Source organism: Carlito syrichta, unplaced genomic scaffold (assembly GCF_000164805.1).
Source record: "Carlito syrichta isolate Samal-C Ts95f unplaced genomic scaffold, Tarsius_syrichta-2.0.1 Scaffold311810, whole genome shotgun sequence".
NCBI lineage: Eukaryota > Metazoa > Chordata > Mammalia > Primates > Tarsiidae > Carlito > Carlito syrichta.
The window spans coordinates 434,043-446,435 of record NW_007255906.1 but is presented as its reverse complement, the minus strand read 5'-3'; the positions used below and the strand labels follow the sequence as shown (position 1 = coordinate 446,435).

General features: G+C 56.9%; 1 protein-coding gene across 1 annotated transcript in view; it reads left to right on the top strand.

Annotated features, from left to right (window-relative positions):
* The window catches only part of CABIN1 (calcineurin binding protein 1), a gene marked incomplete at its 5' end in the record, with an annotated part of 138,899 nt that overhangs the window by 115,021 nt on the left and 11,485 nt on the right, over positions 1 to 12,393 (top strand). The window contains 3 exon segments of the mRNA XM_021718084.1: positions 10,047 to 10,210; positions 11,037 to 11,133; positions 12,025 to 12,393. Of these exon segments, the coding sequence (XP_021573759.1) occupies positions 10,047 to 10,210; positions 11,037 to 11,133; positions 12,025 to 12,393 (630 nt within the window).

Below are 12,393 nucleotides of genomic sequence, written 5' to 3'. Positions count from 1 at the left end.
CCGCCTGCTCGAGCAACTTCGCGGCGGAAGGCGCCGGCGAGGAGCTGCGCCGACCGCTCTTGGGGATGGTGAGCGGCCGCCCGGCAGGGTGGGCAGCGGCGCCGGGGCGCGGTGCTTCCCTAGCTATAAATAGCCGCTGTGCGGGGGCGGGAAGACGGTGCTAGCGCTTTGCGAGCGCCGGCCCACTCTGAGCTCTACGCTGGACCAGGACCTTGCCTTCCAGCGGAGTGCAAGGAGGGGAGGGCCTGGGGGTAGTGGTGCGTGGGGTGGGGGTGGGGGTTGATACACGTAGAGGCGAGGCTGGCCGTGAGTTGGTGGTACTCTCTCCGTGCACTTGGTTGTTTGTCGTTTTTGCTTTTCCCGTGAGGGGGAGGGGCTGCCCAGCAGTTCTGGAGACCTAGTGCTCGACGTCTTATTTGGCAGGAGAGGCTGGAAACGAGTGGGCGCCAGCTGTAGACAAATTGCAGGCTTTCCCAATCTCTGCCTGCCTCCAGAACTCATTACCTGTGGATGGAGCGGGGAAATCCCTCGTCCTCGATAGCCCAACCTGGACAGCCAGGACCATGTAGGGGGGTGACAGGGCGCCTCTGGTGGCCTCTGCACGGCCTTGCGGCCAGAGAGGCCGGCCCTGATGGCCACTGCGCTCCAACCTGGTGACAGAGTGAGACTTCCTGCCAGGGGTGTTCAACCTGGCCAGTTCCTGGGGCTCGCTTCCTCCCAACCTGAGGCCTATGGGAGCAGGAGTGCTGTGGGAGGGGCAGGGTCCTCAGCTCCTCAGGGCATGGAAAAGGTGGGGAGCTGCCAATCTGGAAACTCAGTCCTGTCCCTAAATGCTTCAGGACTCCTGAGCAGGGAGGCTCCAGAAGGAGCAATCTGGGCCAGGGCTTAGAGGGGTGCTGTGCTGTTCAGCCTCCTGGCTTTATATGTGATGCTCATCTTCCTTGAAGACAAGGGGGTTGGAGGGCAAAGAGCCTGTGGTCTGGGCTCTGTAGCTGGGTGCCCTGCTGGCTGGCAACCCAGAACGAGCCCCCCAGCAAGGTGTAAGTGAATTCATGTGTTGGAGGAGCTGGGCAGACACACTGTGAGAATCGTTGGCTCTGTGAGAGGAAGTCAGCCAAGTGCGTCCCTAAGCACTCCATCCCCTCCCCTCTGCAAGTGATCTTGCCGTTTGGGTGGCTTGCATGAGTTTGTGGGTGGCAGGTGTCTTCCCAAGACTGTGGAGGATTCTGGTATTTTCCCCACAGCTGCTCCTACTCCAAGGTCTACAGTCCAGATTCCATCCCATTCCTGGCTATGCCTGTGGTCGAGCTATAACACTGAGGCTGTCCTAGAACCAGGAGAAAGTTTTTGTACTTCTCTGGGAGAATAAAAAGGCTCCTCATCTGCCACAGCAGCCCTTTCTGCTGAGAGGTTCTGTCACTCTCTAGCTCCAGCCACCCATTCAGCAGCTGGCCTTCAGCTCGCAGCAGTCTGCTCCTACGCCCCATGCCCACTGCTCTCAGGAGTGGGATGCCAACAGACTCCCGCCCTCGCTTGTTCTGAGCCCTGAGTCACCACGGTGCCTGTGCCATGAGGAGGGGCAGAGTGGAGGAATCCCTCTCCAGGGGAACAGGCTCTCCTTTGGGTGCTCACAGCACTGTGTTTTCTATGAACAGGGCTGGTGGAGCTGAGCTGGTCTGGGAAGCCGTATAGTAGCCGGGAGGGCCCAGAAAGACAGAGTACTTGCCCACTGTAAGTGCAAGCACCCAGGCTCCCCCTCCAGGAGAGTAGCCTGCTGCCCTCTGCCCACACTCTGGGTAGCCCTTTCCAAGGAGAGGAAGAAAAGCTTTGTGGTGAGGGATGTTCAATTCAGCATTCCTCATAGGTGAGGTGCTCTGTGGTCATCTTAAATGGTATGTTTTTGGTGCTGTGGGAAGATACATACATGTTAATGGGCATGGTGGCTCATACCTATAATCCCAGCACTGGGAGGTCACAGTGGGAGAATCATTTCAACCCAGGAGTTTGAGACCAGTCTGGGCAACAGTGAGACTGCTTCTTTACAAAAAATACAAAAATTAGCTGGGCATGGCAGCATACACCTGTAGTCCCAGCTATTTGGGAGGCCAAGGTGGAAGGATCGCCTGAGCCCAGGAGGTCAAGGCTGTGGTGAGTCATGATTATGCCACTGTACTCCAGGCTGGGTGATAGAGCGAGACCCCGACTTAAAAATAAAAGTCAGGAGAACAGTTACATACCCTCTCTACTCAGGACATGCTGGGTGATGGGATAGACTCTAAGGGAGCCACTGCTCTACTCCTGCCTTGGCTGCCTGCCTCCTTACCTCCTCTGCTTGTCTGTTCTGATTTTCCTTCCCCCAGGGGCTTTGGGAGTCCCCTGAGATTTCATCTCACTTCACAGGGAATAAGCCCCCCTAGAAAGCCAGACTCTATTCAAAGGCCTGGTGGTGCATGGGTGACCAAGAGAAAGACAGCCCTTCTGCCTACCCACCCCGCCCCTGGGCAGCTTGGAGTCTGGGGGCTGTGACAGGGCAGCTGCTCCATCCAACACTCAGGCCCTTGGGACTAGCTGTTGACGTCAGGAGCTAGGGACAACCCTGTGAGCAGCGCCTGACCAGGCCAGCCAGACCCAAGAGCCACAAGCAGACTCGGGCTTGTTTGGATTGGGCAGCCTGGGCAAACTGGAGAGGCGAGTCCGCTACATTAAGCAAATAGCCCCCACACTCACCCAGCCCCCTTGTCAGGCTGAGTGTCCCTGGTCTCCCCTGGTTACTATCAGCACCTCATGGCCTTTCCATCCTCAACATCCCTGCGTGGCACCCAGGTTGGTTTCTTTGCAGCTTTTCTGGATGTTACCACGTGTGGTTACTTCCTCTTCCACCTTCTTGAGCATCCTGAAGGACTTAATTATGATGCCTTGAGGCACCCGTGTTGCTAGCGGAGGACACTGGCAACATACTGGTCACCCTACCCATGGGCAGGCGTTCCAGACCAAGCGTGCCCCATGATAGAATTCCCAGATCTTAAGAGGCACCTGGCACTAAACAGGTCAGGCATGGTCACTTACACCTGTAATTGCAGCACTTTGGAAGGCTGAGACAGGAGAATCACTTGAGACCAGGAGTTCGAGACCAGTCTGGGCAACATAGTGAGACCTCATCTCCCCCTGTCCCCCCCAAGAAAATTAGCTAGGTTTGGTGGCACATGCCTGTAGTCCTGGATGTTGGGGAGGCTGAGATGGGAAAATTACCTGAACCCAGGAGTTCAAGGCTGTAAAGAACCATGATAGTGCCACTGCATTCCACCATAGGTGACAGAGTGAGTCTCTGACTCAGAAAAGGAAAAAAAAACCGGATGACTTGGCATCACTGCATTCTTCGGGCCTGTTTCTAAACATCTAAAACAGGGATCACACTGCCACTCTTGTTTCTCTGTGAGTGTTGAGCAAGGGGGTGGAGAGAAGCCCCAGGTGGGAAAGTCTGGCCCCTACATCCTGGTCCCACTTTGGGGTCACTGGGCAGCCATGGGTAGGTCGTCTGAACTCAGTTTTTCTCTCTGGAAAATGAGGGGTGAATTATCTCACACTCAGACTGCCCAGCCCCATATCTGAGCCTTATCCATTCTGTGACAAGGTTGGGTCCAAGTGCATTTCTGACTAGGCTACACCTCTTGCCCACCCTTGTCCATTCTGTGACAAGCTTGGGTCCCATTGCAGTTCTGACTAGGCTATAGCTCTTGCCCACCCTTCTTTTCTGCTCTCCATTCCCAGGAGCACTTGTTTTCTTGGGGAGCCTTTGTGGCCCTTGGAGTGGAGAAGGCTCTCAAAGAGACATGACTGAAAGTTGGGATCCGTGAAGGTGACAGATGGGTTTGGAACCCTTGGCCCAGGGAGCCACCAGACGGCCTTGGGCTCCATCATCAAAAACAGCCAGAGTAGCAGCCCAACCACAGGCCATGAGGTGTGCCTTGCAAACCAGAAGTGTATTGAACCTGTGACCTCAGGCTGCCAAGCTCAAGGTTGGCCCTAGGTCTAGTAAAGAAGCTGTGTCCGGCAGCCCCACTTTGTGCAGGGGCATGGAGTCCAAGAGTGTGGATGGGCAGGCCCCATCTTGCCATGCCAGGGCTGTGAGGCAGCGTGGGCTGGCCAGTGAAGTCAGGAATCTGGAAAAGAGGAACCAAACTCTTTCAGGAGCAAGGTCCCCCCAGACTACACGAGCCATGGGCCTGGGCACGGCCTTGGCCTGGTGGTCAGGACCAGCATTCCATACCGTCAGGGCCCTTTGCCATGGTCACCTCCATGGCCTGCCACATGGCCCTCCTGTCCCAGGCACTAGCCTCACTCTGCTTTTCAGCTTCCTTGTAAATGAGCAGTGCAGGAACAGACTGTCCTGGCAGCACCCCCCTCTTTTGCTTCAGCTCCTGGGAAAGTCTCCACGAGCCCCCAAGTCATGAAGATCATGCTTTCCCTCTGTGGATCCCCAGGCTCACCCCACTGTGAACCTCAGCCGTTGGAGCTCTGTTTTCAATGGGATGATGCCTGCAGTGCAAGGCTACAGGCAGGGTTTCGTACCTTGTACCAAGCACTCAGCCCAGAGTCTGGGGATTCATCAATAATTCATGTTGTTAGAGTCTGTCTCAGTGACCTCATCTGCCAGCAGGGAGCCCAGAGCCACTCTTGAGGGTCGGGGGTGACTGAGATGCTCGGGATGAGGTGCTGGCATAGAAGGGGAGCTTCAAGCACACACACATCCAGTGTATTCGAGTGCCCTGAGGCTGCCGGTATGCACCCATAGCTCTCTAAGCAAGCATTATCCCAGCCACACTAGCCACTAGGGAGCCCAGCATTGGTGACACCAGGGCCTGGAAATTGAGTGGGGCAAATCTGAAGACAGCATGCCTGCCTGTGGAGCCGGGAGCAGAGAGCATCCAGTGCAGTGGGACTGGGAGTTGCAGGGGGCAGGCCCCAGCCAGACCCTCCTTGCCCCCCTGGCTCCCACTCCTGGCCCTTGCCCATCTGTGGTCCTGCGTTTCCCTCAGGTGCTGTGGGAGTGTTGGCCCCGGTGCTGTCTCCCTGCTATCCTCAGCCAGCCTCCTCCAGCACTGCTGCCTACACCCTTCTCGTCAGGCCCTGGCTTAGCTCTCCCAGCTCACCCCTGGTATATTCCCCATGCCCTCCCTGAGGCCCACACCTGTGCTCCTTAGGGTGGGTGCATTGGGGCCTCTGCTGCTACAGGTGGAGCCTGGCTGTGCCCCTCCCTCCCATGTGGGGCTGTGGTGAAGAAAACCTGGCAGAGCAGTTCCTGTCCACATACCAGGAGGCCCTCCGCAGGCACCGTGTGAGAGGGATAGTAGAGGGATAGGGCTGCTTTAACTCCTCCCTGTGGAGAACCGGCTGTGTCCAAGTCCTCCTGGGACTCTACCTCCCTTGGGTGGAAAGTGGAGCTGTTGGCTTGCTCACCACTCAGCTGGCTTGAGACCACCTGGTGGCTTTACCCTTGAGGCCAGCCTCGTGGCCACAGACACAGCCCCCCCCCGTGCGCTTATGTCCATCACACAGCCCCTCCCCCCCACTTATGTCCATCACACAGCCCCTACCACAGAGAGGAGGGGTGTCCCTAAGGACTCCTGTTAGGAAGGGAACCTGTCTGGGATCCTGGGCCTACCTGCTGGCTAATTGTTCATGACTGGCGGGTATGTCACAGGCCTGGCTGAGCAGACCCAAAGCCCAGCCCTGGGGTTGGGGAGGGGAAGGGGCAGGCCCATCAGAGAAGGGACAGGGGACAGTGCCAAGTGCTTGGTAGTCAAAGACTGGAGCCCCCGCACTGGAGCATGTGAGTGAATAAATGGTGTCAAGATGAATGAGGGCATGTGAGCCAGCCAGCCCCCACCTAGGAAATGTGCCTGTCGGCACTGGCACCATCAGGAGAAGGCCGAGCAAGATGCCAGTATGAAACAGGAGCGTATGCCCATGTAAAATACTGCCTTGCAAGCCTCCGAGGACTGGTGGGGAAGTTCTGAGAGTCACGATAGCGTGGGGGTGGCCAGGCAGTGGCAGCTCCTTCTGGTTTTCTGTGGACTTGCTGCCGGATTTGTCTGGTCTTCCATCCTTTCTGAAATCAGTGGTGTTATGTTACAAAAGGAAGTGGAAGGGAGGACCTAGCCCGCACACTAGTGTGTGTGGTGCAGACTAGACCTGTCCTCGTGGGTGTGTGTGTTGATTTCTGGGGCTCTGGGGGTCGTGAGGATGTCAGGGCCCTTAGCCACCATGCTGCCACAGGGGATAGAGACCCAGATCTGCCTCACTGGCATCTATTACTGACAGACTCAGTATGTTGGGAAGCAGTGTAGGTTTCTTCCTCTTACGTTGAATGTGCTGCTGTTGCTGTCAACTGCTCTGTCTCCTGTGAACCTTCTCTGTGACATTCAGAGTAGTCCTTCCCACCCCTACCCTTGCCCAGGAGGAAGAGCTGCACTGTCTTTCTTCTCCCCAACCACAGGCCAGGAGGTCTGGAGGGTAAACCTGCTTCATTCATGCCCCAGTCCCAAGCAAAACAAGTGCCTGACCCAGAGGTGGGCTAAGATGGGATTCCCACCTGGTGGCGGTGGGCTGGGACAGAGGAGGCAAGAGGAGCAGGGCGTGTAGCTCAGCCAGCACAGGATAGCACGGCCCTCTCCAGAGCAGAGTGCTGGGGATATTCCAGATGTCTCAAGAGGGGTTTGGGGTGATCTGGGGCTTTGCCACCCATCCCCCATTGCTCAACAAGCAATGACACCTCCTGCCTCCAGAGTGGTGTGGGTAGGCCAGCGCCCAGCCCTCATCCAGTTCCAAGTGGGGCTGAAGTGCCAGGTGACCCACATGCTCCTGGATTAGCCACTTCAGGTGACCTGACAGTGGGCCCTCCAGGAGATTTTCTTCATGTGCTCATTGGCTTATTGTGGGATGTCCCTTCCACCCAAAAAAGGAGGTAAATGCACTCACTGTGTCTTCCCTCCCTGAACCTCAGAGCAGGAGTTTGGAATTTCTCTCCACAGGGGCCCTGCCATCATCTAAGTCCCTCACCATCATCCAAGTCTGCTGTGCCTGTCTGGCCCACCCTGCAGAGGGCCAGGCGTGGTTTTATCTCTGGCAACACCTTCTCATTCCTCTTTCCTTGGGGGAGAAGTGAGCTGGCTCTTACCGGACCCAGGAGCCTGGCCAGATGAACCTGTGTTCTGCAAGCACAGCCTACTGCTACAGTGGTGCTGCCTTGTGGTGCCGGTGGGTGCTGTTCATTTTCCCTGCAGGCCTCACTGCAAGGTGAGGCTCCCCTGAATACCCGGAGCTCTGAAGAGCATTCGGTTTGCTGTGAGCAGAATTGTCTCCCACTTGAACATGGAGATATCCAGGGTGAGGGGCCATCAGGTGGAGGCTTCTGTGAGCCTGTGCCCTTCCAGGAAACAGAAAATCCTTCTCAAGCTGGGTACCTCACCTGCTCTGCCAGGTTTATGTCAGGGCCCTGGGAACCCTGAGATGAAGCAGACCCACACCCAGCCAGGACACACTGCCAGCAACAGGCCCAACCCCCAGTCTTCTGAGGGGCTAAGCTTGAATGGTCTCAGCAGGAGTCAGGAGGGTGGCAAGCCAGGAGGGCAACAAGCCAGGAGAGCTTCAGGAAGGTGACACCATAGCCAGGCCAAGGAGGACACAGAAGAGTTGGCTGGATAGAGGTGGAAGGGAATTAGAAAAGACTCACAGGCATGAAATTCATGGCATGTGTTAGGCCAGAAGGTGCTAGGGAGTGTTGGGTGTCAGAGTGAGAGAGAAGAGGTGGAAGGGCCAACCAGCATGGTATGAATAAGGGACCTTTTCTAATTAACCAAAATTCACCTCTCCCCTGATATGCAGCCAAGGTGGGCGTCTACCTGGTGAGGTGTTGGGAGACAGGCCCTGGGGCTCTGGCACCTCAGTCTGCCTGGCCAAGTGCTGGGAGACTCTCGAGGCATTGGCATGATGTCTGCAAGTCTGACCCTGTCTCTGCCCTTCCCCAGCCTGCCTATGCCCGCAGAAGGAGCAGGCTGCTTCCCTGGTCTCTAGGCAAAATGTTAGCTCCCTCTCCTCACACACACATCGTCAAATGCAATTTGGAGGAACAAATGGTTCTTGCATTCATTCTTCCTTGGTAGCTCCCCAAGAAGGGCAAGTGGGCCCTCTCACCCTCCAGCTGCTTGAAGGCTCTGACCCCTAGATGGGGGTACACTGGGAATAGTGACCTCTGGCCTGGCCTTTGAGACTTTAGAGGCTCTGCTGGGAAAATGGGGGAATTCAGTGAAATCTAGGGTCGTTCTTCACCCTCTCAGTTGGCCATTTGGAGCAGAGTGTTCCTGTTTCCCTCCATGTCCCATGGAAAAGTGAAATACAGATCACTCCCAGCTCCCCGACTTGGCATATGGCCAGGGCTTTTCCCCTCCTGTGCCATGTGGAGAAGAGCTGTGGCAGCTAGCCATGGAGGCTTCCCTCACTAAGTTCGTTGTCATCTTAGTGTGCCATGGTGTGGTAAGGGACCAACCCTGAGCTGCCCCTCAAGATTGTATGCCTCTAGGCAAGTTGCTCCATGTTTCTGAGCTCTGGCCCCACAGTACTGGCCTGCTGGGTTTCAGGGACAGCACCTTCTTAGCTGTCACACCTGAGCCTTGCACGTTAGGAGCAGAGGAGCAGAGTGCCAGGGCCTGGAATCCTTGCCTCGCCACAGAGATGGGACAGCTTCTTGAGGGCACTATCATACCTCCCAAGCAGCAGGTTATCATGAGCTGCTATGGCGCCACATCCACATGGCAGGAAAAGGCAGCACCGGTATTTGCTGGCCAAGTGTGGATGGCCTCAGGCTACTGGATTTGTCCTTGTTGAGCACTGCCCAGGGATGGAAGGTAGCTGCTGGCCTCCACACAGCCTCCCAGTCTGCCTGGTGGCCTCTCTGTGTCACTGAGAGCCAGTGTGGAAGCCACAGGGGCTCAAGGCTGAGGGTCTTAAGCTCCTCTCCATCTTAAAAGCTCAAGGCTAGATGTTCCCCAGTTTCCCTCCCAGGGCAGTTGGAACAAGATGGGCCCATGCATCTGAGCAGGTGCCGTGGACAGTCAGCAAGGACCCATGGGGACAGAGCCTACCTGGACATCTTGCTGTGGTCCTCGTGGCTGCTGGCCCAGGTCCCCAGATTCACACTGTAGCATGACGCAGACTAGGCCCCATGCCAAGCGGGAGGCCATGTCACTCATAGCCTTGGTCCATTCTAGGCTAGAGTTTCCCCAGGGTGTCAGCTGCAGGGACTCATTTGGGAGCCTGCCAGCTCATTCCAGGCCCCTGAAGCCCCACCCCGGAAATAGACCTCCTTAATGTCTGGTTACTCATCACTCCCTCAGTTTCCCATGCTGGTCACTAGGACATTGCAGGGAACCAGACTCCGGAGCTAGTGATAGGGGCATCCAGTGCCACACCAGTTAAACTGGGGGCAGAGGCCTCTCCAGAGAGTCCTGGTTCAGTCTTCACAGAGGTGTGGGGCAGGGTGGCAACATGTGGGGAGAAGGAGGGGACCCCAGCATCCCAGGAGCTGTAGATGACTCTCTGGGTGCTGCTAGAGAATATGCACAAGGATGGGCCTTGCTAGAGCTTCCCTCAGTCCCCTTCTAACCTAGCAGGTCCCCTCTAGGAGACTGTCCTATGTTTCCTAAGCTGGGGCAGCACCTGTGCAGAGGTGGGATCTACTGGGCTTCTTACTGCCTGTCCTCACATTGGTCAGGCTTGACCTAAATGTCCAATAAGCATGTGTGACACAGTCATACAAAGGAGGAGGCTGCAGAACAGTGGATGTGTCACTTACTGCCATTTATGAGGAGGAAATAGAGGGAATGAGCACACTCCTGTCTTCCTTGGGACAGTAAGAGGGTCCAAGAAGCCCCTGGTTGGGTAGTGTCCCTTTTGGCACTGTGGCAGTTTCCAGGGGACTCCAGACAGGGGTGGCCCTGAGGTTCCGGCCACTGCAGCCCCCTCACGTGCCTGCCCCATCCATCCCACAGGGCATCTGGCGGATCCCCGTGGATGAGATCGACCGGCCAGGCAGCTTTGCCTGGCACATGAACCGCTCCATCGTGCTGCTGCTCAAGGTGCTGGCCCAGCTTCGGGACCACAGCACCCTGCTGAAGGTGTCCTCCATGCTGCAGCGGACCCCAGACCAGGGCAAGTGAGTGCAGCCACCATCCCCACCCCCACAGTGAGGAAGTAGAGCTGTGCACCACCCAGGGCAGGCTCTCCACTGCTGCGCACGGGAGCCCAGACCAGCGCTTTTTTCTCCTTAGGGGCCTCTCTGACTTAGTGTCTAGAACCTAAGTGACACCCTTCTGCCCCCAGGCATCCTGGAGCAGACATGGGCTCTCTCTGCTGGTCCTGATTCTCTGTCGAGACTCTGGACAACCAAGCCCTTTCTGCCTGTTCCCCAACTCAGGGCTCTGAGATGCTGTTAGGTTGTAGGGAAAGCCTGTCCAAATGATGGCCGTGGTACCCCACACAAGGGCCCATAACAGTGGGGGGCCTCAGGTAAACCCTCTGCCAGAGAGGACAGAACAGAGACCAGTTACTACAGCTGCTGTTCATGAGGGTTGTGGGAGATCCCGGGAGAGATGCAGCTCAGAGGGAAACAGGCCAGCTAGCCTTCCATGTCTGCACTGCCTTACCTCATGGCCCCATTCACCTACGCTATGCCAGCAACTCAGGGGCCCCCGCTGTGGCCTGGAGCACACTGGAGAGAGCCCTGAAGGAGAGCAGCTATAAGCACTGCCTCTTCACTGAGCCCAGCAGGCAGGGTAGACCCAGGGCAGCAGGCAGTGCCAGATCAGAGGCCTGCTGGTGTGGAGGGATGGGGATCCTGAGGAGCAGCCCCAGCAGATGCACAGGTGGGACACTAGGGATAAACAGGCATTCTTGGGTGGAGACGGGATGGAGGCTACAATCCAGTAGTTTATGGTGTCTGACACCCTACCATCCTCTCTGGCTACCCCATATGACCGCAGGAAGTATCTGCGAGATGCTGACCGCCAGGTCCTGGCACAGCGGGCCTTCATCCTCACTGTGAAGGTTCTGGAGGACACACTGAGCGAGCTCACAGAGGTATTCAGCCCACCTCCCCTCTCTCCTCCACAGCCCACGAGCACAATCCCAGTCCCTTCCTGTGTGGTAGCTTGAGCCCATCACTAGCACACCCTTTGACAGGCCCTGTGTCCCTACCTATAAGGTAGCACCCTTCCTTCCTCCCCCAGGCGGGAAGGTTAGCTGTGGCAACAAATGCACAAGCCCTCAGTGAGGCATGGCTGCACCTGGTGATTTTTACAAATCATTGTGACTCCATAGACTGAGCTGAGCTCCCAAGTGGTGTTCCCACTCAAGCCCTCCCCCTGGCATGCTGACCAAGGCCTGTGATAGCACTGTGTATGTGCACTATCCCTTTTCATCCTCCAAGGCAGATGCAGCATTTCCCACATCTCATAGCTGAGCACCCAGAAGCCCAGGAGGTTAAATAACCTGCCTAATGGGCAGGGCTGCTGAGAGCTGAGCCAGGACTGCTGGCTCCAGAGTCTGTTCCTGGTAGGGCTGGCTTGGTGCAGGGGCTCATCCATTAGGGGCCAAGAACTCTACAGCCAGCACACTTGGTGGCCCCAGGCAGGTCACCTTCCCATAAAACTCCCAAGGTTTACATCGTGGGGTCAAAGCAGAACTGGACGGTGCCATCCCTAGTAGGCCAAGCCTGCTACTCAGAAGCAATGCCTTGCCACCTTGAGAGTCCTGTCAGCTCCTCACTACCTGAGAAGGTGGTGGGGCAACTGGAGACACGGGAGGAGTGCCTTCCTTAGGCAGCTCACTGTGTCTTTCATAACTGAGGCACAACCCTGGCCAGCTGGCAGATGTGCAAAAGCTGGAAGGGTGTGGGATGTGGGATGGGAGAGGCCCAGAGATGTTTTGTTGAGTGAAGACACCAAAGTCTTCTCTTTGGTTTCCTCATAGGGGTCAGAACGCTCAGGGCCCAAGGCCTGTGGCATCCCTGGAGCCAGGATGACTAGTGACATCTCACACAAGTCCAGTCCCGAGGATGGTCAGGAGGGTCTCCCCAACCCCAAGAAGGCTTCTCTGCCTGATGGCTCAGGGCCCGAGCCTGGGGGCAAAATGGGCCCCCTCAACCACCGGCCTGTGACCACGGATGCAGGAGACAACGCAGACCAAGGCGGAGAACGGAAGGACAAAGAAAGTCCCCGGACAGGGCCCACTGAGCCCATGGACACAGGCGAGGCCTCCATTCGCCGCTTAGACTTGGAGCGGGCATCACCCCTGCTACCAGGCCGGCCCCCAAGGGACCGGGGCCCTGAGAGCCGGCCC